Source organism: Penicillium digitatum, chromosome 2 (assembly GCF_016767815.1).
Source record: "Penicillium digitatum chromosome 2, complete sequence".
Lineage (NCBI taxonomy): Eukaryota > Fungi > Ascomycota > Eurotiomycetes > Eurotiales > Aspergillaceae > Penicillium > Penicillium digitatum.
The window spans coordinates 539,642-567,531 of NC_089385.1; the positions used below are offsets into that span (position 1 = coordinate 539,642).

At 49.1% G+C, this 27,890-nt stretch overlaps 13 protein-coding genes across 13 annotated transcripts; 5 read left to right on the forward strand and 8 right to left on the reverse strand.

Moving 5' to 3' along the window:
• Nucleotides 1–1,564: 1,564 nt before the first annotated feature.
• Nucleotides 1,565–3,258, reverse strand: Pdw03_6273 (Zinc finger, FYVE/PHD-type; the record flags this gene model as incomplete). The annotated part of the gene is made up of 2 exons (XM_014680175.1): nt 1,565–3,150; nt 3,231–3,258. The coding sequence occupies 2 exons, from the start codon at nt 3,256–3,258 to the stop codon at nt 1,565–1,567; spliced, it is 1,614 nt and encodes a 537-aa protein (XP_014535661.1).
• Nucleotides 3,259–4,448: 1,190 nt separating this feature from the next.
• Nucleotides 4,449–5,035, reverse strand: Pdw03_6274 (60S ribosomal protein eL43; the record flags this gene model as incomplete). Its single annotated transcript, XM_014680174.1, has 4 exons — nt 4,449–4,512; nt 4,643–4,807; nt 4,918–4,948; nt 5,017–5,035. 4 exons carry the CDS (start codon nt 5,033–5,035, stop codon nt 4,449–4,451), a joined length of 279 nt encoding a protein of 92 aa, XP_014535660.1.
• A 726-nt stretch (nt 5,036–5,761) lies between these two features.
• Nucleotides 5,762–7,227, forward strand: Pdw03_6275 (Saccharopine dehydrogenase / Homospermidine synthase; the record flags this gene model as incomplete). The annotated part of the gene is made up of 5 exons (XM_014680173.1): nt 5,762–5,951; nt 6,023–6,170; nt 6,227–6,299; nt 6,349–6,473; nt 6,525–7,227. 5 exons carry the CDS (start codon nt 5,762–5,764, stop codon nt 7,225–7,227), a joined length of 1,239 nt encoding a protein of 412 aa, XP_014535659.1.
• Nucleotides 7,228–7,407: 180 nt separating this feature from the next.
• Nucleotides 7,408–8,773, reverse strand: Pdw03_6276 (Epoxide hydrolase, putative; the record flags this gene model as incomplete). The annotated part of the gene is made up of 8 exons (XM_066101297.1): nt 7,408–7,685; nt 7,737–7,788; nt 7,843–8,076; nt 8,128–8,173; nt 8,237–8,346; nt 8,400–8,507; nt 8,562–8,614; nt 8,695–8,773. The coding sequence occupies 8 exons, from the start codon at nt 8,771–8,773 to the stop codon at nt 7,408–7,410; spliced, it is 960 nt and encodes a 319-aa protein (XP_065956380.1).
• Nucleotides 8,774–11,020: 2,247 nt separating this feature from the next.
• On the reverse strand, nt 11,021–11,800 carry Pdw03_6277 (uncharacterized protein; the record flags this gene model as incomplete). Its single annotated transcript, XM_014680171.2, has 2 exons — nt 11,021–11,304; nt 11,578–11,800. The coding sequence occupies 2 exons, from the start codon at nt 11,798–11,800 to the stop codon at nt 11,021–11,023; spliced, it is 507 nt and encodes a 168-aa protein (XP_014535657.2).
• Nucleotides 11,801–12,118: 318 nt separating this feature from the next.
• Nucleotides 12,119–13,350, forward strand: Pdw03_6278 (Pinin/SDK/MemA protein; the record flags this gene model as incomplete). Its single annotated transcript, XM_014680170.1, has 4 exons — nt 12,119–12,129; nt 12,211–12,667; nt 12,746–12,814; nt 12,868–13,350. The coding sequence occupies 4 exons, from the start codon at nt 12,119–12,121 to the stop codon at nt 13,348–13,350; spliced, it is 1,020 nt and encodes a 339-aa protein (XP_014535656.1).
• Nucleotides 13,351–13,782: 432 nt separating this feature from the next.
• Nucleotides 13,783–15,043, reverse strand: Pdw03_6279 (Actin monomer binding protein, putative; the record flags this gene model as incomplete). The annotated part of the gene is made up of 4 exons (XM_014680169.1): nt 13,783–13,899; nt 13,968–14,219; nt 14,320–14,957; nt 15,025–15,043. The coding sequence occupies 4 exons, from the start codon at nt 15,041–15,043 to the stop codon at nt 13,783–13,785; spliced, it is 1,026 nt and encodes a 341-aa protein (XP_014535655.1).
• Nucleotides 15,044–15,542: 499 nt separating this feature from the next.
• On the reverse strand, nt 15,543–16,687 carry Pdw03_6280 (Mitochondrial carrier protein; the record flags this gene model as incomplete). The annotated part of the gene is made up of 4 exons (XM_014680168.1): nt 15,543–16,156; nt 16,219–16,417; nt 16,481–16,578; nt 16,633–16,687. 4 exons carry the CDS (start codon nt 16,685–16,687, stop codon nt 15,543–15,545), a joined length of 966 nt encoding a protein of 321 aa, XP_014535654.1.
• Nucleotides 16,688–18,355: 1,668 nt separating this feature from the next.
• Nucleotides 18,356–19,673, forward strand: Pdw03_6281 (putative sodium bile acid cotransporter; the record flags this gene model as incomplete). Its single annotated transcript, XM_066101298.1, has 2 exons — nt 18,356–19,101; nt 19,175–19,673. The coding sequence occupies 2 exons, from the start codon at nt 18,356–18,358 to the stop codon at nt 19,671–19,673; spliced, it is 1,245 nt and encodes a 414-aa protein (XP_065956381.1).
• A 1,214-nt stretch (nt 19,674–20,887) lies between these two features.
• Nucleotides 20,888–22,248, reverse strand: Pdw03_6282 (Peroxin 26; the record flags this gene model as incomplete). The annotated part of the gene is made up of 2 exons (XM_014680166.1): nt 20,888–21,755; nt 21,815–22,248. 2 exons carry the CDS (start codon nt 22,246–22,248, stop codon nt 20,888–20,890), a joined length of 1,302 nt encoding a protein of 433 aa, XP_014535652.1.
• Nucleotides 22,249–23,165: 917 nt separating this feature from the next.
• On the forward strand, nt 23,166–25,040 carry Pdw03_6283 (CAF1 family ribonuclease, putative; the record flags this gene model as incomplete). Its single annotated transcript, XM_014680165.1, has 5 exons — nt 23,166–23,400; nt 23,449–23,541; nt 23,598–23,824; nt 23,878–24,505; nt 24,562–25,040. The coding sequence occupies 5 exons, from the start codon at nt 23,166–23,168 to the stop codon at nt 25,038–25,040; spliced, it is 1,662 nt and encodes a 553-aa protein (XP_014535651.1).
• A 472-nt stretch (nt 25,041–25,512) lies between these two features.
• Nucleotides 25,513–26,657, forward strand: Pdw03_6284 (mitochondrial 54S ribosomal protein mL46; the record flags this gene model as incomplete). Its single annotated transcript, XM_014680164.1, has 3 exons — nt 25,513–25,558; nt 25,622–26,280; nt 26,352–26,657. The coding sequence occupies 3 exons, from the start codon at nt 25,513–25,515 to the stop codon at nt 26,655–26,657; spliced, it is 1,011 nt and encodes a 336-aa protein (XP_014535650.1).
• A 317-nt stretch (nt 26,658–26,974) lies between these two features.
• Nucleotides 26,975–27,496, reverse strand: Pdw03_6285 (PDZ-binding protein, CRIPT; the record flags this gene model as incomplete). The annotated part of the gene is made up of 3 exons (XM_014680163.1): nt 26,975–27,060; nt 27,126–27,249; nt 27,332–27,496. The coding sequence occupies 3 exons, from the start codon at nt 27,494–27,496 to the stop codon at nt 26,975–26,977; spliced, it is 375 nt and encodes a 124-aa protein (XP_014535649.1).
• Nucleotides 27,497–27,890: the final 394 nt, after the last annotated feature.

Below are 27,890 nucleotides of genomic sequence, written 5' to 3' on the forward strand. Positions count from 1 at the left end.
AGGAAATGTGTACAGAGTGGGTATACTACTACATCCATGCACTTCATCCACTGAATGAAAAGTAGTGTTAATGCTCGATTTACTATGTTGCCTCCACCCCCAGATCCTTTGGCCCTTTTTCTCTGGAGCAATGCAAAAATAGATGCTCCAGAGAATTACGCAGATAGCTCTCGGGTCTCCTATAGTAAAAAATGAATTAATCTGTTTATGGGGGTCTACGCCATCACCAACTGCTCGCTAAATAAGCCTTCAGACTCTTACGAGTTCGTCTCCTTCCAACGACTACTTCTATTCAAGTCTTATACGATGCACCAAGCTAAATTAGTAGACTAAATATACATCAAAGTAAAGGCACCGAATGGTTAGACAATGAGGACCTCTGCGTAAGAGCCAAGAGCTCTAGCTCTAGCTTCGGTCTTCTGGATATGTAAACTATTTTCCATCGGCACACTATACCACGACTAGGTCCCCATTAACCATAGCGGTGATAACATATGGAGAAGGAGAAGAAGAAGGAGAAGAAGAAGAAGAAGAAGAAGAAGAAGAAGAAGAAGAAGAAGAAGAAGAAGAAGAATTGTCACTATTGTTGGGTATACGAAGCGGTCTTTTTCTTCGTCGGGGCTTAATATTGGATATTTTGTGTAAGTCTGGTTGTCTGGTTGTGGTATTTGGTCGTGCTGAGGCTGATTTTGGTTAGGCAGTTTCACCGGTCTGCTCATCTTCATGGAAAGGATGCACCTCGCCATGTGCCGAGATCTGTTATTCTTGTTATGACCCCATTCGTTGCCGGTGTCACTATACATATCCGTTAGTTTGTGTGCGTTTGAGAAAATCGCAAGCGATTTCAGTCGAAGACTGCTGAGGGATATGAAAATGCGCAGCAGGACATTTTGACCGATTAAAAGCAGCGAGAGCGAGAGCGGATTCATTGGCTTGTTTCTTGCCAAGTGTCAATTCTGATCAGAATCCTCACATTCGGTATGTTTTGTAGTCCCTCCGATGATACCACACTGTTCAAAATCAGCTTTGTCCTATGTTACAGCACTTTGGCACTTACTGTTTGTGCATTGTTTAGATCTCTCTATGAATTTGCAGCCAAATCGATCCCCGATCGAATCTGATGTTGTCGCTGTCGTCCTATAAATTTCGTCAAAGATTATCCGAGGAACCATCTATCAAATAAATAAATTTGGAAACCCAACTAGGAGATAGAAAGACCCAATGGACCAAAGATGACGAGGCTACCTAGGAGTGGCCGTACCTCCTCCTACGGTCAGAAGATAAAGTGATATTTAGACACAGTATGGAGCAAAAAGAACAGGAATAGACTAGCTCCACTCAAAAAAAAAAAATGATCACTCCCATCGACGCAGGGTGTTATGCACAAAAGATCGGTTAACAGGGATACCTCGCGGAAGGAAAAGAAGAAGAGGAGGAGGAGGAAAAGACAGCCTGTAAGGATCAAACGCCAGTTGTATATTCCAATCCATTCCGCCAAAAAGGTTGATTCGCTGAGATGAGAAGAAACGCCATTAAATGCCGGGGAGAGTTCGTGGTATAGTCATTATAGATCACCGTCGGTGTCGGTCGCGACCATGCGCTGTTTCTGTTTTTCTTTGCTCTTCATGTTCAGTGCGTCAATTGTATTCTGCACTTCGTGCTTGGCCTCTGTTTCGAGATTGGTACGTTCATCCGGCTCAAGGGTTTCCTTGTCGCCGACCCGCTCATAGAGTATGCGAGAGATGGATCGATTGATGTTTGTATATTGCTCCTTCGAGATGGTCTTTTTCTTATAGTGGGGCTTTAACCCAGTGCCCACCATTTTCTGTATATCGGCTTTGAGGGCTAAGGATGGACCGGCTCTAGTGGGGGATGAGTCGGGTGAGCGAGAGGCCCCGAAACACAGTGCTCGTTGGGGAATGCGGGAGCGAGGACGGCCGGGCTGGCGTTGTGGCTTATTTTCTTTGGCGCCATTTGACGATGGACTACCCGATGATAGTTCGGGGGAGAAAGGAGGAGATGAGGGCTGGGCAGGGGAGGATAGTTGAAGAGGGGAGATGGGCCGGCTTCGCGGAAAAAGTGGCGGTGTGGCCGCTGAGAGAAGAGGGGAAGAGTAACGAGATGAGGCGGGAGAGATGGAGGGGGAAGAGGGACCGGGAGATGGGTGGTCAGCAGGAGCGACAGATGTCGAAGCGGAAGGTCCATATGAATGACTCGGTGCGTCTTCGACTTCCTTCAACAATGATGACAGGAAACTTGGTCCGGCGGGATCATTACTCGGTCGTACATTGGAGCTCGTAGTTTTGGATGATTCACCATTTGGAGTCTGCTGTGCGCGAGCTGCGAGCTCCTGTGGCCTCCTCGTTCGAGGGCGCTTCAACTTGCGCTCTGGTTCTGTGGGCTCCGGGGACGGCGACATGGTCGGCTCTTTGCGCTTCCTGGCTGCGCTCGGGTTATTTTCGATCTCTCGTGCCCTTTCGAAGGCGTTCCAAGCCCGCATCTCTTCCAAGGACTCAGGCTCTGGTGTCGGAACTCTAGGAACCCGGGGTCGCGATGGTCGGGCATGGTCAAGATCGAACAGGGATACCGTATCACGAAACCGGCTGCCGCCACCTTGTCGCTCAGCGACTTCAAAACGGCGTTGCCAGGCTTGAAATTCACGCTGGTTGGCCTCCTCGCGACGGCGTTGTTGCATCGCACGTTCAGCAGATCGATCGTCATCGAATGGGAAATCGAGATCGAGATTCAGATGATCCCAAACGGACTGCCAGACTCGTGCCCAATGTAGAGAATTCGTCTGGGTTCGATTTTGTAGTCGTCTCTGTTGAGCCCTAGTTCGTCGACTGCGCTGCTCGATCGCCCGAGACGGCCGTGCTGATACCTCGGACGCCGGTCCCAGAGCACGTAGTTCTTCGCATTGTTGGCAGTACCATGACCCCGAGGGGATCTCGTCCAAACCTAAGCAGTATAAGTGAGAAGGCCCATCACACCCATCGCATAAAAGGAGAACATCCTCGTTGTCGGCTTGTCCGCAAATTGTACATGGTTGAAGATCGGTGAAGTCATCCTCCACATATTCTATTATCATAGAAGGGTCAACTTCGGCCACTTGGGTTCGGTCCTGCACAGCGTAGGATGAAGTAACAGCTCCTAAAATCAATCAATGTCGTCAGTACTTATAACCAAAAGGGAACCATGTTGTAAGTCAAAGGAAGGGGGAAGTGTCATACCTCCGACACCATCACTCAACTCCACCATATTGAAACTGCGCCGACATATCGGACAACTGTTCGCTCGTTCAACCCACGGTTTTAAGCAATTATCATGTAGGACATGGCCACAGGGAAGTAACCGAGCGATCTGAGAGTCGAGCCCATTGAAGTCGCCATCCTTCAAATCAAGGCTTACAGGCTCAAGAGGATCACCCGCTCCTTCACCAAGGTCTCCTAAACAAACAATACAGGTATCGGACATGAGCGACAGATTTATAAGAGAAGGCGAAGTCCATGAAGAGCGACTCCCGAGAAGTGTAGAAGCGAGAAAGGTGTGGGGAGCGCCTTTTGAAGGTGGGCCGGATTACCGGACTAACGCAAAGCAGGAACGTGACGGAGGCGAATGATGCACGGTGCCCTGGATTGGATTGAACTATTTGGACATTGGTTTTGCTACAATGTTAATAAAGATTGAGAATCATGCAAGTGCTTTTTTCTTTGTGGATGGCTACTATTTCCGAGAGTCTGATCTTCATACCAGGTCATGGATATCCTCTTGACCATCCAACAAGGTCCCTGTACAACGCAGACTACACTAAGTGCCTAGGGAAAGGCAAGGTGGCCGATCTACATATCGAAATGACCACATTAGGCGCCGATAATTTAGCTGAAACCCGAATCACACCTGGGCAGCCTTGGACCGTTTCCACCTTAGTCATCGTGTTAGATTTCCGGGCAAATCGTCAGCAGGCGACCAGGATCGTGTCAGTTCGGTATGTATCCCGTGGATCGGAGTATCCCAGGCATCTAGAGAAAACGTTCGGGTGCAAATTCAAAGTACGAATGAAGATGGTAGTCCGGAGCGCAGTCGATCAACCCAGACAATACGCTAAAGCCAGGTGGCCACCAACCCGAAATCCACCCATACCTCTTCGAGTCTACGTGACTGTCCAGCGCCTGAAAACCCACAAACGACCGCAGATCTGCAGTCCATCCATGTGATTCACATGGTCGCAGAACGTCGAATGAGTCAGGCAGAGAATCTTGGATTGGCCGGAGAATTGTCTACCATGTAGGAAGCGACCGTGGTGGATTTTGGAAACCAGTCACATCGATAATACGGTATGCTCGAGGCGAAGCGGATTGCAACAAGAATTCGTATTCCCGAATTTATTCATTCATTTTTGGTATTCAGACGTAACCGTAAAGAGAAATGAAACCACAAAATCCTCCCATTTAGACCTCAGCGATCTCACGCAGACGGCGGATGGTGGAACGGGTGGCAGCGGCAGCGGGGGTGCTAGAGAAAATGAAGCTGTCAGTATTCTTTCCCCGTGCTGTGCGTTGTGAATCACGACTGTGTACGCCCATCCCAGGTCGATTCCCAGGTCGGGTCACAGTGTCGTTCCTTGCGATGGTGGTCGACTTACGAGACAGTGTAAGCACCACCGGCAACAGTCTTGTCGCAGCCCTTGCACTCCCAGATACCGACAGCCTTGCGCTTGACGGTGTTCTTTCCGCAGAAAGTGCAGATGTAGCGGGCGTGCTGGGTGACTTCCATCTTCTTCACCTGCTTACGCAGGGAGGCACCGTATCTGTAAGGGGAATTGTTAGAATCCGTTTTGTCGTGGAGGGCGATCGCTCTGGGTTCGTGTGTCTCGAAGAAATCACAGTCGTGTGGGTGCGAGTTGGGCGAATGTCATACCTGGTACCATATTTACCGGTGATGCCGACCTCTGTAGAAAATCGTTAGCATTGAGCAATTCGGTATGCAGTGTGTTGAATTTGAAAAAGAGGCACATACTCTTGGTGCGCTTCGTCATCTTGGCTGGTGGAGAGGATGAAGATGGGTATTCAACAAGAGTCCAAAAAAAGACGCTTTGAATGAGGGCGGGTTGTGCTGTGGATTCTCGCTTAGGGCTCTTGGCTTCGTGCGATCACCTGACCCTGTGAGTTAATGGGCTTATGTCAGGAATTTGATGGCCTCAGGTTTTCAATGCTTACTTTGTGGTCCACAAGGTCCACCAGATTGAGACGATGACGGTGTTGGTGGAGATGATTTTGGTGGAATTTCCAACAATTTGTTTGATTTGATGGTGAATAGGGGGGGTTTTTTAGGAGGGGTTTTGTGTTTGATGCCCTTGATTTCAGGTGTCTGATTCCAAGTCCAATTTCCCCTTTATATCATCTAAAAAGAAACGACCTCGTGCAATACTGTAACAATCATATCCATGTCTATTTTAATTCGGCCCTGATTGTGTTCGAGACCCCCATTCTCCTTCGCTCGGGCTAATCGATCTATCCGATCACGTGATATTTCCCGGCCATGAAACATGAACATCTGTAGTTCCAAGGTCGAGGTAGAATTTCAATTGTGTAACATGTGTTGCGTCTAGTTCTATATAAATCCTCAAACCCCCTTTCGTGGCTATCCCGCCTGCTCCCAGTTCTATCCTATACTGCATCTTGCAGCGTACCGAGGAGCTTGTGATTTGTCCCTGTCTCTACAAAACGACTTCATAGACTCCAAAGCCATCAACTCAATCACCATGACTTCTAACCGACAATATGACGTGGTTTTGCTGGGCCCAACTGGCTATACTGGCCGATTTTGCGCAGAGCACATTGTGCAGAACCTTCCTACCGATTTGAAGTGGGCTATCGCCGGTCGATCCGCGCAGAAAATGGAGTCTATCGCTCAGGAATTAAAGACTCTTAACCCAGATCGCCTGGACCCAGGTACAAAACCTCAATGGTCCCATTTGTCGACGACATTTGGTGTTTCAAAGCTCATTCTGATGTGATCACAGATGTCCTGGTAACTCAACTGAACTCCACCGAGCTTACCGAACTCGCGCAGAAAACACGGCTGGTCATCAATTGTGTGGGTCCATACCATTTGTACTCGACCCCAGTCGTTGAGGCATGCGCTGTCAATGGAACTCATTACGTGGATGTGTAAGTTTTAGCTTTGTATTTGTTCGAGTCCTTCGAACACAAACTAACCTTTGCAGTACTGGAGAAACACCTTGGATCAAGGTGATCATCGACAAGTACCACGACACTGCCAAGGCTAATGGCGCTATTGTTCGTTCTGCAACCAATTTCTATCAATATATGTGCTTATTGCAGACAGATGATCCCTTGTACTGGTGTTGAGAGCGCCCCTGCTGATCTGCTGGCGTGGTCCCTGGTTAAGCGAGTCCGAGAGGACCTCTCGTCTTCAACCCGCCAGATCAACAGCACTATTAAGGAAATCAAGTATGTATTCTATGTCCACAGAGGAGCACATCTCTAATCCATTCACTATAGATCCTCCGGTCCTAGTGGCGGTACCTTGAATACTGTATTGACCATCTTCGATGGGTTTTCAATGTCCGAATTATCCAAGACAATGACCCCCTTCTCGTTGGCAGCATCCCCGCCACCAAAGAACATTCCCGGTGAATCAATCCTAGAAAAGGTCTTCGGCGTGCGCTCCATTCCCGACCTGGGTACCGTGACAACCTCCCTATCTGGTGTCTGTGATATGAGCATCGTGCACCGCAGTAGCAGCCTGATGCCAGAGTTGTACGGGCAGAAGTTTTTCTTTCGTCAGTTCATGTCGGTCCGTAACGTGATGATCGGCGTCGCTTTCCATGTTGGTTTCTTGGTTGTGGTTTCGCTGCTTGCGCTGCCGCCGGTGCGCTGGCTGGTGCAGAAGTTCGTCTTTGCCCCCGGCACTGGCCCGCGCAGAGAAGACTCGGCAAATGACTTTCTCGAGTACCATGCCATTGCTACTACGGAAAGTGCTTCACCACAGCGTGTCTTCGGTAAAATCACTTACCACGGCGGTATGTACCCATTCACCGGACTGTTGCTGGCTGAGGCTGCTATGGTTATTCTTAACGAGGAGGAGAAGATCAAAAAAATTTCTCGCGGTGGTATTGTTACTCCCGCTACGCTGGGTCAGGACTACGTCGACCGTTTGGAGAAAGTCGGCTGCAAAATCGAAACCAAGGTGTTACAATCCTAAATACCTTCATAGTTTACGGGGTGAGTTCCAACCCTGTGCAGCTATTCTGGCTAAGGCAACTGCTCGCGACTTGTGATGCTGCGCATGTTCTTAACACTTTGACGACATGGGATATGTACTCTCGCAATAACCAATCGATTTTTCTATTTTACCATGCTACCATGCCTATCATCTCTCCAATCAGAGCTTGCCAGACACTTCATTGGCAACAGACTGGTCCTTCAGCCAAGTTCCAATGATCGTATTGACTTCCTCAGGCTTCTCCCACAGAGCCCAGTGTGAGGAATCAACCTGCTTCAGAGTCAGTCGCGGGAGCTGCTTCGCCATAGATTTGGCCAAGTGAGGCGGCAAAGCCTGATCCCTCAGCGCCTGGATGAATAGCGTAGGAATCTGGATCTCCCGGTCGAGAACAGCAAGTTCATCTTCAAAGTTCACATCACGAGTGCGGTACCAGTTGACTATAGAAGTGATCAGCAAGAATCTAACCAACGAATCAAAAGAAGCCATACGTGGTCCATGAATCCCATTCCGAACAAACTCATTCGTATAAAACTCCAACTCCTGGAGAAAGTCAGCATACGAGCCCCAATCCCAGATCAAATAAATGCAACTTACCTCCTCGCTCAACAACCTGGAAAGTTTCAACTCGCCAAGCTTATCAAGCAAAACACCCTTGTAGGCATCAAACCCAGATTCGCCTGCCTCCGTGCGCCCCCCATACAGCGCGAGCAAAAACTGACGGATCTCATCCTTCGACCGAACAACCTTCTCCACCTCCCCGCTCTTGAACTGCAGCTGGTACGCGAAGTTCGGTGTCACGTCGCGGATAAGGTCTTCCATGAGGAAATACTTGGCCGTGGGTCGGACATAATGCACACAGACTGTGAATAGATGGCTTACTAGCTCTGGATGCCAGAGGGCAATGCGGTAGGCGAGTCCTGCACCCCTGTTTTGTGTATTAGCTGTGCGGTCTTGGGGGAAAAAAGGTTGCTCCGGGGGGTGTGCTTGCCAATCATGTCCACCTAGGATGATTTGGGTTTCGCCTAGATGGGTTGCTAGGGCTTTGATGTCCGCTGCGCAACGTTTGAGGGCATATGCGGTGAAATCGTCCGGGGCATCCTTGTTGGATTGTTGTTAGATTACAATTCCCAGAACAGGGTGGAAAGACTCACTGTCCGTCCGTATCCAAGGCAGTCGGGGGCTACCACCCGAAATCCCATGTCTACGAGCATGGGAATCTGATACCGCCATCCCATGGAGAGATCGGGGAAGCCATGGATCTATGGAGAGTATACGTCAACGTATGTGACGTTTTCATTGAGCTGGCTGCTTACCAGGAAGACAGTAGCTTTGAATTGTCCTGATTTAGGTTGGCTGAGAATGTAGGCTACAAATCGTCAGTTCAAATTAAAATTTCTAATAAATACTGTAGATCATAAGCTCTGCTTGGGAGTGTGGTATTCTCACAGTAGTTATAGCCGTTCAATGTAGCGGTCTTGTACTCAATGCGGGAGTCACCCGATACTTGGATCTTGTCGATTGGCATGGCGAGTTGATCTAGGCAGTGATAGTTCCACGATTATGTTTTCAAGTTCGGTCTGTAAGGAAGGGGGGTCTTATGTTGCGTGGAGTGCTTAAAGACACGTGTACACCGACAGGCTATTAAGTCGATCAATGTACAGTTTGGGGGAGACAGGTTTCACAATGATATTTTTTTGATATATAATCATCGGAGAGGTGGCACCCCGAGCCCCTCCCAGTGCCTCGGCACGCCGGTAGCCTATAGGGCGCCAAGCTATCACATAGACCCCACCACCTACGTTCTGACAGTATGGCACAATGTCATCGTATTTCACTACAGAGTACTTCGTACAGAGTGGTCCACCCCACCAAAAACGCGTCTAGGAATTAGCACCTAGTCAGTTCAACTACCTACCATGCCACTAAGACGCGATCTCAATCCTTTCAAAAATCAACCAAACAAGAGGGTAGGATCTTACTAGCTATACAAGCTATCAAGTGTCGACGGTTACAATGGATGGTGGCACATCTACTGGATGGAGATCCTATCAGTGTAGAATGTGGAGATTGATTGACAAGTTGTCATGTCATGTCTAATATAAAGGAGAAAGAAACCATCTGTCAAGGAAAGTGAGATCTGCCACTACTCCAAGCAGTTGCCTATTAGACCAAAAGATCATAATCAAGTCAATTCCATGAATTGACTTGCAGTGGTATGTATATTAAGGTTCTCCACACACTGGGATCACAAATGGAGAGTCTATCTCTCAGAACGGGACGTCTCATGTGTGATCATAGTCACATGTCCTAGACCGTTCGTGGTTCTTAACCTAGCCCGGTCTTAATTACGTGATTGAAACCTAATTAGTTATTATCACATGATCTAACATCAAGACGTAAAAGGTTGTACCTGGGCGCACTCCCTTCCGCACGGCCAACAGACCATTTCATCAGAGCGAGAGCTCTGACATGCCCAGGACCAACATAAATAGTAGCGCACATGGTTATCTGTGACATAAGAACCAAGTAATCACCTCTATTTCTAAGGCAGCGCGGCGTTTTTAAGTCCCAAAATGAACCCTCCTTCGCCCTTGCCGCGAGATTTCTTACGCTAATTCTTATTAATTGACCGAAACTAAGGAGCAATCTCTTCAAAAATAGACACTCTCTATGGATTCTTATAGATTAGTCCCCAGCCTACTCTAGTACAAGAACTAGAAGATCTTCTTCTCTTTAAAATACTAGTTCTTTCTGTAAGCGATTACTAGGTTACAAAATTCATACAAAACAGTATCCTCTCCCCTCGTCAGGGTGCGGGCTGGCAGGACGGTATGATAGGAGATGACTGGTAGGAACAGGTCATAACAGATCAGATTCCCCTTGACAAGTACAGGCAGGGGCAGGCTATTATACAAGACGTAGCTCGAAGAGCTACAACAGGATCTAGATTTGAAGTTCAAGATAAACAGGTCGGAGATCACTTGCCGTGATCTTCCTCTTACTAAGCATCACGGTTCGCACCGTGACAATATGTAGAAAATTAATATACATAGGTAGCAGCATAACAGTAGGCATAGGTACTATAAAAGGAGATTAGATGTAAAGACTAGGGTAGAAAATTCGTATTTTAAACAAAGACAACGTTAAGGTCGGCTTAAGGAGTAGGCAACGAGGATAAGATACTAGGAGGTATAAGAATACCGGAAGGGAGGGAAAGCGAAGTATCTAATAGGCGCTTAGATAGACTGGGCGAAAAAGGAGAGGACTTAGATTTAGCTGAAGGGGAGCTATTTTCGGCGTCGTTTTAGTGGCCAGTACGGAGTGAAACGAGGGAAAAAACCATGTGAGTCGAGCGTCAATCTTAGGACCGGAGAATGGCTAAAAGTGCTGGGCGAGTGTAGAATAGTGGTATTATAGGGCAGTGGGTGGTCAAGGGGCAGCTGGACGTCCATAGTTGCGGGTGGAAAGGCAGCCGTTTCTTGCCTCAAAAGCGGACATTCCCAGCTTCAATCCCACAGGTCCACACATTCTAGTTGTAAATAGGAGCCACCGCGGCCATTGGCCACTTGTCTGCACGGAAACAAGCGCGAATTTGTTCAGAATGAGAATTAAAATTGGAAACCACACACTCCTGGGGAATAAGACCAAAAAAGAACTTTCCGAAAGGAAGACTTAGGCATCGGACCTTAAAGCCCTGGATTTGGGCTTGCGTTATGCCAAAGCTGTCTGGGCAATCGACGAAACACGGCCGAGAACCCACACGTGTCAATCATTAACCATGCGGTGGTTGTTTTGAGTCCAGCTGCTCCACCTGAAGCCCCCGCTGGTCCTGGGTTCGCCAAGTCATCTGCACAGTGTTCGCAGATCCTCGGGGTCTGATTTTCCAGGGCACGGTGCCATCATGTCTGCCGATTTTCTGGGGGGTAGCGTTGCACAGTGCTGCAAAAGCAGACCAGATGACAGGGACATATCGTTGGGTTATATCCGGGTCCACGTGTTTCTTGATCTCTTCCAGTCGCCGACTCGGTGCAGGCACATGACACCAGATAAACCCAGCTGGAGCAGGTTTAGATAGCCCACCGACAGAGTGTATTAGACGTGCTCCCATTTAGAAAGCTGGTAGAGTCATTTTTATCGTCATTAGGCTGAAATAGGCTGAAAATTGTGAACCCGCCAGACTCATGCTTGGCTCCCCTCCACTTGGACACCAAGCCACAAGCCAAGATCATTGATTCCTGAAGCTTTTCTTTTGATAGAACAGATCGGTCCTCGAACTTCCCAGATTGATGATCTTGGGACATCCATCGCGGTCCTTCTCGAGGCGCGTACATTCAAAGCAGTAAAATGCATCACTTATGCCCTCACCGCCGCAGACGACACACTTGTTCTGGTAGTTTCCGAAGGAACACTCGTCGCAGATACGCACCAGGGTCGTTGGGCGCACGTAGGAATCACACACAGGACATTTTCCGTCGCATTTGTCGCACAGACGGCCGATAGAGATGCCGGGTTGCTTGCGGCACATGACGAGGTCAGGGTGGTGACGAGACATTGTGATTTAAGGGGTGAAACAAGAAAATTAGAATGTTAAAGCTGTAGAAAGTGGAAAGTGGAATGTGGTATGATTAGGCACTCGCTGGAAAAGTGAGAAGAGCATTAGTGTAAAAGAGGGTCAAAGAAGAGAAGCCGACGGTGGACCAAGGCTAAGTGGTCTGTGCACGTGATTCCAAGCAGTGTGATTCAAAGCAGCGTGTTGTTTGCGCCTCTTGACCTCAACTCCAATATCTGACCCAGTTCAGAACCTGTAACGTCGCTCATTTCTCTCACAAATTTGGTTATTTCTTGCAAGCAACGTTGTTTGCCGACCACAATGTCTGAAGGGTATGGTTCTCTTCTTCCGTGCAACCCGCGCGCAAGCCTGTGACTGGACCGTTCTAGCTAACATGCACATTACTTTGACAGCCCAGAGACACTCGCATCAGCAGTGGCTGTGCCCAGCCAGGATGCCATCCAGAAGTCTCTGGAGTTGACTGCTAAGCGACGAAAGTCTTCAACTACTGAATACGACACTAAGCGCCGACGACTCAGCTCTACAGATCAAACTTCCCCGCGCTGTCAGCGGCGTCGACCATCATCCCCTCCGCCTACAACGGATGAGTCTGTAGAGATAAAGCCTACGCGACCGCGTGGGGGTCGAGAGGAGGATCGCAAGCGGGGCCAGCGGTTATTCGGGGGGCTGCTTGGGACTCTCTCGCAGAGCTCAAGTTCCGCTGCACAGAGACGGCGTGCTGATATTGAAAAGAAGCAGCAAGAGAAGTTGAAGTCGCAAGACGCCGAGTACGGTGAATTGAAGAAGCGGCGCAAGGAACAGCGTGATGAAATTCGGAGAAGGGAAACGCCGTTGTATGAGCGAGAAGCGGTATGTCCATGTTCTTTCTACTTACATATCGCTGTGATGTACAGTGGTGAGAGTCTTTACTGACTTCTTCATCCCAAGTTGCAAACACGGCATTCGAACATGCTTGCCTTGGCCCATTTCCACAAGACACAGGCAGAGCCGGCTCTGGTGAGTTCTGCTTTCCAATTCATATACTGTGCCCATTAGCTAACCAATGATAGTATTACAAACCATGGCAACCCCGAACTGGCGACGACGCGGTGATAAAACAGCAGATCGAAGAAGCAGAAGCGACTATTGCGCGAGAAGTCGCCGAGTTCGAAGCCCGATATCCACCAGAGGCATTTGCACCCGAACAGCCAACCCAGGTTGAGACACAGCCCACTCAGGCTGTAACAAAACAACAGGCGGGTGAAGAACAACCGCAAATGCCAGAAGAGCAGCAGCGATCAGATGGTCATCCAGACCAGCCATCAGCTCCAGAGCACGAGGCAGATCCGACAGACTCAAAGTCTAAGGAAACGGCTCAGGGTGCTCCGGACACGGTGGGTGTAGACATTAATGACCAAACCCCCGATCTAGCCAAAACGGATGAAACCACCACTAACGTGGAGGAAAGCGCGACTCAAGATCATCATGATGCTCACCGAGATGATGACGGAGGCGAGGTTGTTGAGGATAATGAGGATACTGTGATTTATTAGCTTTCGACTGTAGTCGACCTTTTTGTGTCAAATTATGTGGTGGGATAGCTCTAATTCTCTAGGCCGACACTGACAAATACCCGGGAGCCTTCTTTGTTGCTTTGGATATGTCTATGTGGGATTTAGGATCTCATGGGGTATTGTTTAAGATAGTTTGCGTTCTGTTCACATCCCTAACATAGCCATTTTAAATATCCAACTCCTTCATCCCAAATCACTTCAAAGGAGGTAGGGATGCGATTAAAGGTCTGCCCCAGATCCAGTTCTACCTCCTAAGTCTCGCCGGAACAAGCAGTGATCAAGTTTGAGACAGTAGCATAACGAGTCTAGTACAGTGCTGCTATATTTATTGCGGCTATCGAATTGACGCCCGCTAAAACTGAAGAGATTTCCAGCCTCATCAAGAACACATTCTATCTACACAATTGAAATTTACCGGCCGGGGCGACGAGGTCTGGCGAATCCTCGCGTAGAACCTTGGTCTCGAGCCGGAGTGACTTCCTCTTGCAAACGATCGCCGGTGATCTCGTCAGGGCTAGAGGCTTCAATCTGCTATTTGTGAGCATCCAGACTGATAAAAAAAAATCACGACCATCCACAACACGGGGCGAGCATACCTTTTTCTCGATCTTGAGTCCCTCCTGCTCAGCAACGGTGATGGCGTTTCTCCGCGAGCTGGCGTGAAGCATACGCTCTTTGATCGAAGATCCAGTGGGACAGGTGTACACAAAAATGACGACATCGGATCCGGGGTAATGATAGAAAGAATAACGCGGCGAAGAGGAGGAAATGTGTGTGGCAACAGAGTTCGGCTCGACTCCAGACTTGGAGTCGGCCAAGACGATCTTCTCCGTAGGGATATCAACGGTCTGTTCGAAGTTAGCCCCAAGTCTCATAGATCCCATATACATGGCCCATCTCTTCGAGTGCTCTCAAAGAATGACCACAAGCAACAGGGTAATAACTTACAAGTTGCACCAAGCCACCATCCTGCAGATCCCTTAGAGCAGACTTAGCGCCCTCATCAACCGGTATAGAAACTCTCATCCCAGAGCCAGAGCCAAGTCCAAAAGTGCCACCAATGCCAATATCTCTCCCGGGGGTACCAATTCGTGCCTCAGCCTCGGCCTTACGAACAGCCTCCAGCTCCCTCTCCTTCTCGCCCATCATATCTTCACGAGAAATAACATTGGGGCCCTCGCCATCCCGCTCGCGCCACGCATCCTCGCCCAGGATCTCATCTTCCTCGGTAGCAAAGACGGTAGAAGCGAACTTCTCTGTGCCCAGCTCGCGGGTCAGGGTCGAGCGGGTTGAGGCAAAGAGTGTCTTTGCTCGTACAGGTGCATTTGACGGGATGTAGGTCAAAGCGATGAGTGCAGCGGTTGAGCCGGTCGACGGCCGCCGGAGGAGGAGGTAGATGGGGGTTTTAGGCTGGAGGATGGAAGACAGCTGGGGAAGGGCTGAAAAGAAAGCATTTGTCGAGGGGCCACCTGAGAAGGAGATTGGGGCCAGCGGTGTTAGGTTCTCTGCTGTGATGGTTACCGGCAGACAGAAGGTTGAGGAGTCGGAGTTGAAGCGGGCGAATGCATCTTGCAGCTCCGCGGAGACTAGACGATTTATTAGTATTGAGTTCAATGGAATTCCTTCGGGAGTTCATGGCAAATAGTGTCTTACCTGTAATTCCTGACTGCATGATGCTGCACTTGAGGATGCAGCTGGGTTGGTTTGTTGTTATTTAGGGGGGGGGGGGGGGAGGAGCGGTGAATGAGGGGCCGATGGCGTGTCAGCCGTTAGGGCTGGCTTTATTTTGACCTTTCTACGTCCAGCACTATATCACAGAAAAAAAAAGGCAATCCATCATCATCTTCACTCGACAGAAATCCGTTTTTTTTTGTGGCCGTGACACAAGTATCGCGGACTGGTGTATCTAAATCTACCGGGTCATTCATAGACAGACCCCTAACCAACCACGCTGGCGAACAACTCTTTAAGAGTCTTGGACATTCTCCATTTCAGCTCAAAATGCACCAGACAAAGTGGTATAGAAAAGAAATAATATATTTACAGAAAAAGAGTTGTTTCAGCCGGCTTGCAGTTGAACAGCTCTAGCCAAGACGGCCCAACGCGCGAAACAGACCATGCCGGGTCAGGTATCACAATGCTTTCCAAACAAACATGAAATTCTGGCTTATTTACTCCTCAAAATTGCCACCGATGAAAGCCCAATTGGAGCCCTCCAGCTTACCCTTAAGGAACTCATACACGGTAAAAGTGACGGCCTGACCGGGAGCAACACGCATCACACGAGGCGTGATACCTTTGTAGAAAGCGCGAGCACCCTCCGTCTTGAACATGTCCTTGGCAATGACCATGATACGGGAGACAGCGGACTGACCGGGCTCAGCACGGGTCTTTTGAAGACGGGTCTTGATGGTGTCGATGGGAGCGTTGGAGAAGGGACCGACGGCACCGGAAATCAGACCAATCATGGTGGTTTGGTAAGCGGGCAGCTGGCTATTACTGTAGTCGGGTTGCCAGCGCTGCAGGGCAGCCTTCAGCTCCGTGTATGTAGTGAAGTTGGCAGCCTGATTAGTTCCTTGTCGGAGGGCTGTCAGGGAGACACCGCGGTACAGGACGCTGAAGCCTTCTTCCTTGATCACGGTGAACAACGCATGTGGGGCGCTGCGGTACTTCGGAGCATCCAGGGGGTCAGCCAGGCTGTGATGCTGGGCCTGCAGACGAATTTTGATGACTTCCATGGGGTTGACAATGGCCACGGCTTCGGTAACGCCGGCGGCGAGACCAGCTGTGGGGAATTGTTAGCTATCCACTATGCATTTTTCGGCTTGTTCACCACAATCCACATACCCAAGAAGGTGGCTTTGCTGGTCACGGCGCCTGTTTGCTTATCGGCCAGCATGCCCTTATATGTCTCGTATGAGGTGAATCGGATGGCCATCTTCGGGATGATGCCACCCAGTACGGCACCGAGACCCTTGTACAGACCCAGAGCGGTCTCCTTTTGCACGATCTGAGCCCCCGTGGCCACGAAACCGCGCGGCTTTGCCTGATCCAGCGAATTGGGTTAGAGATGCCTTCAACGGTCAAGTGAAACTATTTCCCAACTCACCCCAGGTGCTGTAGCTCTTCTTGATAGCTGCATGCGGACCTTGATTGTGTCTAGCGGGTGGCACACGAGAGCCTCCATCATACCGGCACCACCACCAGCTAATCAGGCAAAAGTCAATAGCTGTGCATCCCAAAAGGGGGAGTCTACACTACCGATCAGGTTGACCGCTGGCGACGTGCGCTTCTGATTGGCAGTTTTGGTGGACATTGTTTCAATATGTGGTCTTTATGCAGAGAATTTGCACTTTGGTTCACAAAGATTTCACAGAAATTCTTCAATTGGCCGTCTCGGAAATCAAGTGACGCAGATCTTCCGATTGTCGCAAGGGAAAGCCGAAACTGCGGAGAAGCGGAAGTATACAACCCCGGAGAACAAGCAACAACACCGTCCAATTGGGAAAGAGGGTATCTCTGGAGCGCCTGAGAATGATCCAAGCATCAATTGCAAAAGATCTTTTATCTTTCACAGAAAGAAGAAACCCGAAATTCCAAGGGTATATGATTGGTGGTGGTAATTCCAGGCTTTGTGGGGAGCTACAACGGGGAAGCGGAGGAAGCTGGACGAGCGGAAGTGCATCTGACCTCCCGCAAACGAAAAGAGCGAAGAAAAAAGAGAAATGAAAAGAGGTATTAGACCAAAGGACTTGCCGAGGAAGACCCTCTATATAATAGTTAGGTCCTACCTGTACCGAGTACAACGTGTAAGGCCAGACAATCCCGAGGCCTTCGGTAACAAGGGCGGCTCTATCCAGCGCGGAATCAATCCCCCCAGATCTCCAATGATGTGATTCCACATGCCTTTTTCAAACCATCGTCATAGGTTTGGCAGGCTTTTGTTTGAATATTGATACTTAATTTTCAAATTGAAATGTACCGTGTTCTGAAAAGAACGTATTAATGCTCGTGCCTTGCCCAACTACATCTACATCCTCTTTTACACGCAGCCATATGCCCGAAGACTATACCAGCCCTAGAAACCAGCGAAGATTTTCAGGGAGCTAAATGAGTACACTTCGGGGCTTGCGTTTCGGAGGAAAGTAGCGAATTCCGCTGGCTATTTGCGGGTGATCTCGGGCCAACGCTAGAGCTCCTCTCAGCCGAGGTTCATCTTCAGAGAGGTCATGGGACGTTCTGAGTCAGATGATTAAAGTATTCGAAGGTTGAACGTGGGGCTTTCTGTAGTATTGGCTGGGTTCGGTCTTTATAGTCCGGGGCTCGTAGGTTCTTGTCGAAATAGATAGTCAGGTGTAACTTTGGACATGTGGTGACGTTGATGGAGCCGTCCATCGGATGAACATTTCACCGAACTCCCGGTTGGTCCAACGAGCCTTGCAGTACAACATACAGAGCACAAGAGATCTACCTCGCGGTAGTGCGAAATAAGCGTACATTGTACAAACAAGATATGAGATCTACAGTGTCGGCATGTTATTGTTTCAAGATCGACCGAAAGGACCTTCACATGCATCATCTATGACATCCACCATCCACCTTTCGACCTGATAAGATCGGCAATCCGATTTCGGTGATCCCGTTCTGGTCTTGCAGATTTGATATACAAAGATGGAAAAAAATAAAAATTTAAACTTCGCATGTCCATAATGATGGACACTGAAAATAAATATACGTTGTGATGTAACTACCTAGAGCTTCAAACAGATTATGTGATTTTCTACGCGCCATCACTCCGAGGGATCGGACTGACGCCGATTACGCAATTTTCAAACTCCCCTACATGTCCCCTACATGCCCCAAAAAGGATCTACTCGCCTTTAACGGAGTAGAGGCCAACCTATTCACGGAGGTATAACCTCTGCCTCTGTCCTCGTTTCTAGTTGAAACAAAGAGAGAGAGAGAGAGAGAGAGAAATAAAAAGATGGAATCAGCCCCAGACACCGCACCGCCACGGTGGCAGCGAGCCCTGAAACGCATCGCAAGTCTAATCCTCCACCAATGGCTCCTAATCGGGATTGGCGTCGTCTGCGCCCTGGCATACCGTTTCCCGAACGTTGCCAAGCACGGCGGCATCATCCGTTCCGAGTACAGCATCATGTACGGCGTGATCGCGATAATCTTCCTAATCTCAGGTCTGAGCATCCCGCGCCAGAAGCTTATATTGCATGCCCTGAATTGGCGACTTCACTTGCTCGTGCAGGTGACTTCGTTTCTGTTCATTCCCGCCGTGGTGCTGGCCATCGTGCATATTATCCTCGCCGCAGATACGGAGGAGAAGATTGATCGCGCTGTGCTGGCCGGGTATATCTTTACTTCTTGCATTCCGACGACGATTGCGTCCAATGTTGTTATGACGAGGTCTGCGGGTGGAGATGATGCGGCTGCTTTAGTGGAGGTTTTGTTGGCGAATCTTATCGGGCCGTTTGTTACGGCTGCGTGGACTATTGCGTTGATACCGAAGATGGTGGTGTTCGATCCCTGGCGGTTTGGGGGTGGGAATCTGGGGAGTATGTATAAGGAGGTTTTTCAGCAACTGGGGCTCAGTGTGCTACTGCCGCTGTTTATTGGGCAGCTGGTGAGGTGGACTTGGCCTGATCGCACTGCGTCGGTCATGCAGAAGACCAAGCTGCCCAAGTTGTCTACTTTCTGCCTGTTATTGTTGATTTGGTGAGTGCAACGAGTGCTCTATACGAAACTGGTGGTCCTCATTTTTGTCTAACCCGGCTTTCCTCAATATCAGGGCCACCTTTTCCTCTTGCTTTGCAACAGGAGCCCTTCAAACCCTTTCCCCGCAGAGTATAATCTTTGTGGTCTTCTTCAACATCCTACTGTACATCACTTTGACAGCAGTATGCTTCTTCTGCTCCAGGCCACCGCGAATCTTCAGCTCTCGGCGCTGGTCCAAGCCCATATTCACACGCATGTCTCCGGAGGAAACCATTGCAGTGTGCTTTTGCGGACCAGCGAAGAGTACCGCACTCGGTATTCCACTGTTATACGCAATGTGGCAGCCAGTTGATCTATTTCTTAAAGCGAAGACATCGGTGCCGGTGCTGCTCTACACTACGGAGCAAATTTGTGTGGCGCATTTCTTTGTTCAGTTGTTTCGGCGGTGGCATGCTCGAATCGTTGAAAAAGAAGATTTGACTGACAGTTCGCGCGATGATGTTGAGGTTGATATGGCTGAGGTTTCATGCGGGGATCACGCTGGACGTGTTCATGAGCAGACGACTGTTTAATACCCTTTTAGAAGGGATGATTTGGTTTTTCTTCCTCTGTGGCGATGACTGTTCTTTAGTCCCAGTCTTGGACTCTTTTCCTTCCTTCTTTTGGTGACGAAAGATGTGCTTATTAGACTGATTTGATGACAACCAATTGGTCAAAAACATTGAAATACAAGAGTTAGAGCCAGCCAGCTAAGTATGCGTACATTCTACGTCAATTTTCAAGATTTTGTTGGAGTTTCCCATTCGACCAAAAGTCCTATAACTGCAGTAGTCGAGGATCTTTCTAGCATCTTCAACCGATTTTACACGCGGTTGGTCGAGATGATACCATTCGGTTTGGGAAAAACCAATTTGTCATGGGAGGGTGGGAAGAGGGATGGCCTGACGGTACAGTAGTTTTTTACCGGAAGCTCCCGGATTTGCATTACGCTTTCGTGCAAAGCAGGGACAATCATAAAATGTCACCTCCTTCACGGGTCTAGAAGTACCTCCTTTCACAGCCGAAGCAGTTTATTCCAACAAGGTAACGCAAGAGGCGCTCATCCATTTGTTGTGATACGAGTTGCATGGGACTTAATCCGGGGTTTGGCGTAGAGGCCTAGTATTGTTGCGGAATAGTTCCATGCTCAGTGGGTTGAGAATGACCAGGCACAGTTTGATGAGGGTTGAGACAGATTTACGTGGGCTATTTATCTTGCAGTCTACTCTAACCTGTGGAGAGTTCATGATGATAAAATTTGGCCGCTTTTGGCGAACCATGTTGCCATGTTGCCGAGGCTGCTTTTCATATGCTCAATCAGCCTCTCAATGTCGCTAGTCAGGCGTTAGATGTTGTTGATTTGTGTGAGTACGCTATTCAAGTCTCCTGTTCGAGGAGAGGTTAGATAGCGAAGTGACATGCTAACATCGCACAGCTCGGCGATCTCTTACTGTCTTTGATTGGCAGTGTATTGAACATAATGGCCATTGAGCCGAGACAATTTACCAAGGTCGTCTTTGAAAAATGCTGGCTGAAACAAACCAAGTACCGGATTTGGATAAGAGTATTAATTCAACCACACCTGGTGGCAGTCTAGTATGTATGCATAGAATACATGAACATAGAGAATCACAAAAGAAAGTTGTATGGAAAAACAACCCCCCAGAAATTTGGGAGGCCAACTTGGTCAAGAAAAATTATACATGATAACCATGCAATGCGGGTAGAGATCGTGGTGGCCTATATCTCAAATATAGCTCACTTTGACACCCATTCCAGCGGTGGCTTTGACCTTTTGCCAAGCGCCACCTGTAACTCGTCGGATGCGATCCCGCACACCCTGCCGGCTGATGACCATCAAAATGCCGATCATGAAGAGCAGGGTACGAACTATTGACATGGGATTTCCAGACACAGTCCGAATAATGTGACGGATGATACCGCGCAGTCCAGTAGCCACGGCCCGAGTTGACCGGGGTTCTACCTTGTCCTGCTTCTTGACATTTCTAGAGCCGGAGGAGAGAGAAGTTTGTGACTTGCCATTCGGCAACTTGTCTGTCGATTGCCTGGCTCCTTTGCCTTTAGGAGAGCCATTAAAGCCGTTTTTCTCAATTCCGTAGTCGACTTCGCTGGTATTGCGCTTATGCTCATTAGCCTGTAGTCGCGCAGCGGCTGTCGCGGCTTCTTCGGCTTCGCGACGTTCGTCATCTCGTTGCCGTTCACGCTCTGCGTCTTTGGCTTGCTGCAATTCGTCTGCGCGCGTTTCTCCCCGCTCCTTCTCTTCCTTTATGCCCCCGAGAGTCTGTAGGAAGAGATCTTTGCGTTCATCGTCGAGGACTTCGCTCAGGGTGATGAATTCGGTTGCGTATGCCCACTCATCATTGCGGGGGAGGACGTGCAAAGTAAAGAGCTCGACGATTTTGACTCTGGCAGTTAGATGTTTCGGGGTATCGGCTTCGCTTGTCGTACGCATGGGGCGCTGCTCGTAATCATCCGATGCATCCTCGAGACGATCCGTGAGGTCGAGGTTGGGTTGTCTGTAGGAGGAGAGATAGGTCTCAAGGCGCCGTTGGTTCAGGGATTGCGAAGAGGAGTGAGTTAGAAGCAGGGTAGCACTAGCATCGCGTTTTCAGCATCTCATTTTGGGCCAGTGGGGCTGATGTTGAATACGAACAGGTTGTAGACCACTTCCGCATCCACCGAACCCTCATGGCCTTGGTACCCTACCTCGACCACAGTCTCCCAAATTGTACCCTCTCTGACTTGCGAGGCAATCGCTTTCCACTCTTTCTGGCCAAATTGCCTTTTTCCCTCCTCTGCGCCGAGATCGACTATTGCGCTGAGGAGGGTGATGTAGAGGTTCCACATCTTGATTCTCCACGTGCCGGCGGCCGTGGCGATCGGCGCCACCGGTGTTGAATTGTCTCCATTTGTGTGCTGGTCCTCTGGTGCTGATGGGATAATAATCGGTTGGAGATTTTCAAAGGCTTCTGGTAAGCGTCGTGTGAGGTAAAGTTGAGAGGCTTTCTTGTATATCTTGGAGCACAACTTTGTGGGGGAAGCTGAGGATGCGTGAGAGCGAGTCGACATTGGTAGTCCGGTGGCCATTGTGGGGGCCAATCGATCAATTATAGCAGTATCAATCTTTCAAAAAAGCAGTCGGAGTAAAAGGAGTTATAAAAGGAAAATCATTCAAGGCGTGTCGGGACTGTGATCGGCTTTCGTTTTCCCTCGGCTCGTCCAAGTCCGGGGTCGGTCACGGGACTAGTCTGGGAGGATCTATCCGGGACATCGCATGTTCATATGTTCATAGCTTCGATCAACTTCCGATTTCATGTTTTGTTTTGGTTCCCCGGCAAGTGAGGTGCTTCGCTTTAGAAATTGACCTACTCTAGGCCACTCTCCCAAATGTCTGGATTTACGAGAGTAGCGGCCTCTAGTTCCGCTCAAGGACATCAAAAAACATTACCAGGGAGTTGTCTCAGTCATGTCCCCCCAACTGAGATAGGTTTGAGGGCTAATATAGAATCTGCATCTTGTGGAGATATATGCGATCTCTCTAGAAGTGTCAGAGAATGTTCTTTTAAGGCATTTAGCCAAAAGATCATTGACCAAACGTACATTCAAATTCGCCTGATTATTCGTCAAGAAGTAAAGTCGATGTTAGTCCTCCAAGAGATTATTGACATTTAAATGTCTTAAGATCTTCCATGGTATCACTATTTCTTCAACTCGTTCTCTTCTTACTTTCCTCCGATTACAGCTCCAATCTATGAGACTTGGCAGCCAAGTAGACCAGCAAATTCCCCCATCTCTCACTTTAGATCAGAAGATTCTTTCGACAACTTGCGAGTTTAAAGTCCTTTCTGATCAATCAAAATCGGATACATGCTTTCCCAAAGCATACATGTGCTCTTCTTTTAGTTCTCGGCAATCAAGACTTCAACAACACCAGCAGCTCTATCCGTTTCGCTCTTGCTTTCATTCACTTCATACTTTGATGCCGGTCTCAGCTTCGAACCAACATGGATGTCACGGCTGTCACCTTTCCCGATTGCCTTCCCTCCATTCTTAACGACATCTCCACCAGCTGTTTCGTGGCCGTAGACTTCGAGCTGTCTGGTGTGGTCTTCAAACCAAATACACCACAGTCTCGACCCCAGACTGTACAGGAACGATATGTGGAAGCCAAGGCAGCCGCCGAGCGGTACCAAATTCTTCAAGTTGGGCTGACAACTTGTCATGAAGACAAGGAAAACGGTACAAAATTAGCCCAAATTCAAGACGTATCTCGCTGACTGTCTACAGCCACCTACACCCTGAAACCATACAACATAAATCTCAGTCCAATCGCCCAGCATGAGATGGATGTGAATCGGGACTGGACATTCGGAAGCCGCTGTATGTCCGAATTCTACGACGAAGGTTGAGCATCCCACTAACATCTCCATGAACAGCAATGGAATTCTTGCTCGCGAACCACTTCAGCATTGACCATATGTGCACGTTCGGCGTTCGATACCTGTCCCGAGAGGACGAAAAACTGGCAATCAGAAGAGCTACGGAGAAATATCACTCGCGGAATGCTGTCCAAGTTGCAGACATTAAAAAAGATGACCATGAATCTCTGGAGTTCCTTGAAGCTGTTCGGGTCAGGGTCAATGAGTGGCTGGAACAGGGCGAGGTCAGAGGTAACATCAAGCATTGATCTGAGCAAATCAATTGACACCTGTACAGAAACGCCGTGAGTGGCTCAACATCCCACCACCCAGTAGCATGCAGCTTATTCCGGGCTCCATCCCGACCGGGCTGAGCAACATGCAGAAATGGCTGGTACACCACCTTATCAGCGACGAATACCCCAACCTAACGTCGCGGGGTGCGTCAACGTTCGTCCAGATCGAATTTCGGGATCCGTGCAATGAGCAGTATACCTTTGAAACGAAACTGAAGGTCAAAATGAAACGAGTCCGAAAACAGATCGGGTTCCGCTGGATCGCAGAGGCACTGGTGGGTGGAAGCCTGGAAGAACTTGAAACAGACGCTTTCCATCCTTTGATGAAGATAATCGAGCAGCCGACTTTTGGGGTTCAGCAGTTATCAGACAAAGTGAAGAACCGGCTTCAGGAGAACAGACCGGTTCTAGTCGGCCACAACATGTTCTGCGATCTGCTTTTCTTCTACAGATGCTTCCTGGGCCCACTGCCGAATACCCTCGTCGAGTTCCAGACCGTCATCCACGACCTGTTTCCTATGCTAGCGGATACCAAGTACATGGCCACTCATGACTGCGGCTCTCTAAACCCTATGTCTTCACTCGAAGAACTAAACACGACCTTAGCTGGAATAGGAAGCCCCAAGATAGGTAAGCGCACAAGTTATATCCTTGACAGCACTGAAACACAGCTAACCATTTTGTAGAGATCGACCCCCGCTTTTCGAAGTATAAGTTCCGTACGCGCACTCACGAAGCAGGATATGATAGCATGCTAGCTGCCATGGCCTTCATCAAACTGGCAGGCGATATACAGCGCAGCCCTTCACAGCCGGCGGTCAAACCCCGGCCACAGACAACCACTGCACCCAGTTTGGTTGCCGAAATCATGGCACAGCCTAGCAGTCTGCCTACTCCCAAAAGTGAATTTAGCAACTTCTTTGATGTTGAAACTGAGACCGTGCCAACAATTCAACCAGCCCAGATTGCTCAAGCTGGCACATCCCTAGCTGACACTGGTTCTGGGCGTATAGCTCGCCTGGTCAGCCAGGGTAAATTGCTGCCGCGTCTCGAAGATGCCTTCTGGAATACCTACGGTAACATCCTGCGGGTGTTCGGTACACAGGAGAGGATGGTTCAACTGGGAAGGGTACCAAAGAAGGAAGAGCTGCTGGTGGAGATCTGAGGGCAGGTGGAAACTTGTGGTCCTGCGGAAAGGAGAGTTCTTGCCGGTAAACAAAGATTGAATAGAGAGCAGTGATGAGAAAAAAAAAGATGGTTTAAAAAAAAAACCGGTAAAATTGGATGTCTATCTCTAAGCACATACGCATCAGGCTAAATGGGATGTTCGCAGCAGCTATCTAACAGTACACCTTGATTGATAAAGAAGGTACCGCTAGCGAAAATTGGCCGCGACCTCAGGAGGAGCTCACTCTGAGCACCTTAAAATGATCAACTGGCCGTAGAGAACTGGACGCAGTGATGATAAGAGATGCTTGGAGAAGAAAAGAAAGGGAAAGTCGATTTTTGAAATTTAAACGCTCTAGGCGGTGACTAAACCCAATCGGGCCTGGCGATAACGTGACCTGGTTGGATCTTTTTCTCGGGGAGACCAGACACCGATCAACCCCAAACACATTGCCATTCCACCCTTGAACATGTCGTCAGGATCTAATGGGGCACGGCGCGTAGCCTCGCTACTGCGTATGTCCAAATGAAGTTTTTCCCGAACTATCCAAGGTCCCAAAAAACTGACTCCGCGTGCAGGGCCATCAATAATCGACTCCGGCGTGTGCAGAAGCTGCCAAGAGACCCTTGGCCGCCGTAGTTATTCCTCCGTACCAGCGATCGAATCGACCTCCGCATCAACAGCAGCCGATCCAGCCGTGAAGCCAGCCTACATCATCAACGCGGGTGTAGTCCTCTCCCGCCCTCCCCAAATCACCCGTGAACTCGAACCGTTCGAGAAAGCGTTCTTTTTCTACCAGAAGCGTCTGAATGAGCGTCTGGCTCTCCCCTTTACGAAAAATTTCTACTTCAAGCGTGGAACACCGGCCGATGAAGACTGGAAGAAGAAGATCCAGGAGCGCCGGACTGCCGCGCGTGATATCGGAACATACAACGCGTACGATAGCGATGCATGGAACGACGAGCTCCTGCTAGGAGCAAAGGAGTCTGAGCCTGAACACCAGATTGAGGCTCTTGTCCAGGACGCAGAATCCACTGCCAATGCGACTTCCCAAGATACTAGCAAGAAGGAGGAAATTCCTCGGCCGTACCCTCGGATCACGGAGGCAGACAAGAAGAACGACCAAAAGAGTCTCGATCGTTTGCTTTCCCGCACGCTCTATCTCCTTGTTCAGTCTAAGGAGGGACACTGGAAATTCCCCAGTTCGCCGGTGGAGTCGGGCGAGACCCTTCGCTCGGTGAGTATTCTAATTTGGGTTCGGACCACAATGAAACTAGAAATCTTGCTAACATACTGTTTCTTCCCTAGGCTGCTGAACGCACTCTTGCCCAGTCCGCTGGTGTCAACATGAACACCTGGATGGTTGGCTTCCACCCAATCGGATGGCACTCCTTCAACCCGCGCCGCTCGAAGAAGGCGGACAACGCAACCGAGATCGAGGCTCCCGGTAGCAAGATCTTCTTCCTGAAGTCTCGTATGATGGCTGGCCAGGCTGATCTGTCCGTCAACACCCAGGGCCTCAAGGACTTCAAGTGGCTAGCCAAGGAGGAGCTCGCACAATACCTGAACACGCAATACTACAGCAACATCAAGAACATGCTAGCCGACCGGTAAGAGATGGGGTACCGATAAACAGCTGAGGGGAGCTGGAGAAGAAGGCGAACGTGATGTTCAAGGTTCTCCAGAGATGAACAGGCATACTTGTTCCGATACCATAGCGCACAATTGGTGGCGCATTGCATATACTCTTATTGCGCATGCCATGTATAACTAGAATTTTCCTACCCTGTCAAATCAAATTCATTTCCTTCAATGTTGACATTAATCTTCGGTTCTGCGGTATCATCAACGCCCCACAAACGCCATGCCATGTACAGAATGAATCAAAATAAAACTGTAACATGCAGCCCAGATCTAACACAAAAAGCATCTCACGCCATGTTAAACTTCTGTCCCTGAACAATAGGCTGGTCCTTGGCCGACTTCCCCGCCAGGTTCTTGCCGCACATGGCACAGGCTAGTCTCGACATCAGCATTTCATCCGTAACCAAGTCAAGAAAAAAAAAAAAGAATCGATGATACCATTCCTTTGATAAGCGCATCGCTGGCAAAACTTCCTCCCCTGCTCCGTCTTCACCTTGCAGTTATCACAAGACGAAGCATAAGCCGCATAAGGATTCTTCGCTTTCGCGCTAAGGAGTTTGCTCTAGGAGACGTCAGTATCAGACTCATCAAAAATGAGAAACCGCTTGAATTCATGATTTCCAACAGTAGATTTTATAACATACCTTTCCGATTCCCGTGGCGCCTAACGTCGCCTTCGCCTTTCCCTTGTCTGCGCCGCCACCGAGCGTACTACCTGGCGAGCCATAATACATGTCGTTCTTGCGCTTGACGCCTGGCGTGGCGAGCTCGGTAGCTTTGAGCTTTTTTTGGCATTTTGAGCAGACCATTTTTTTTTTCACTGCGTGAGATGTGAAGGAGAGGTGGTTGATCGGGAGAAAGCTTGACAGTGGAAATGGAGATGATGTTATCGCAGGTTTGCGCCACCGCCTGGTGACTTGCCAACAAGTTCTGTCTGCCTGCTTTTTTTCGTGTTTTAGGAGGGGTTTTTTTGGGGGGTTTCCTGTATTCTTTTGGTTTTGAAGAAATGATTTGAGATATACTGGAAATATGGTTCTAACAACTAGTTGTACAAGACGGTTCGTACTGCTATCATTCATATCTAATTGAGCATCGACAATAAAGCGTCGCTTTTATGCACGAAAAGACAGTATCACCGTGGATGAAAACCCTCACAATGTCCCAAACACGAGAAAATCTGCCAGTGCATCTCAACAGAATCTG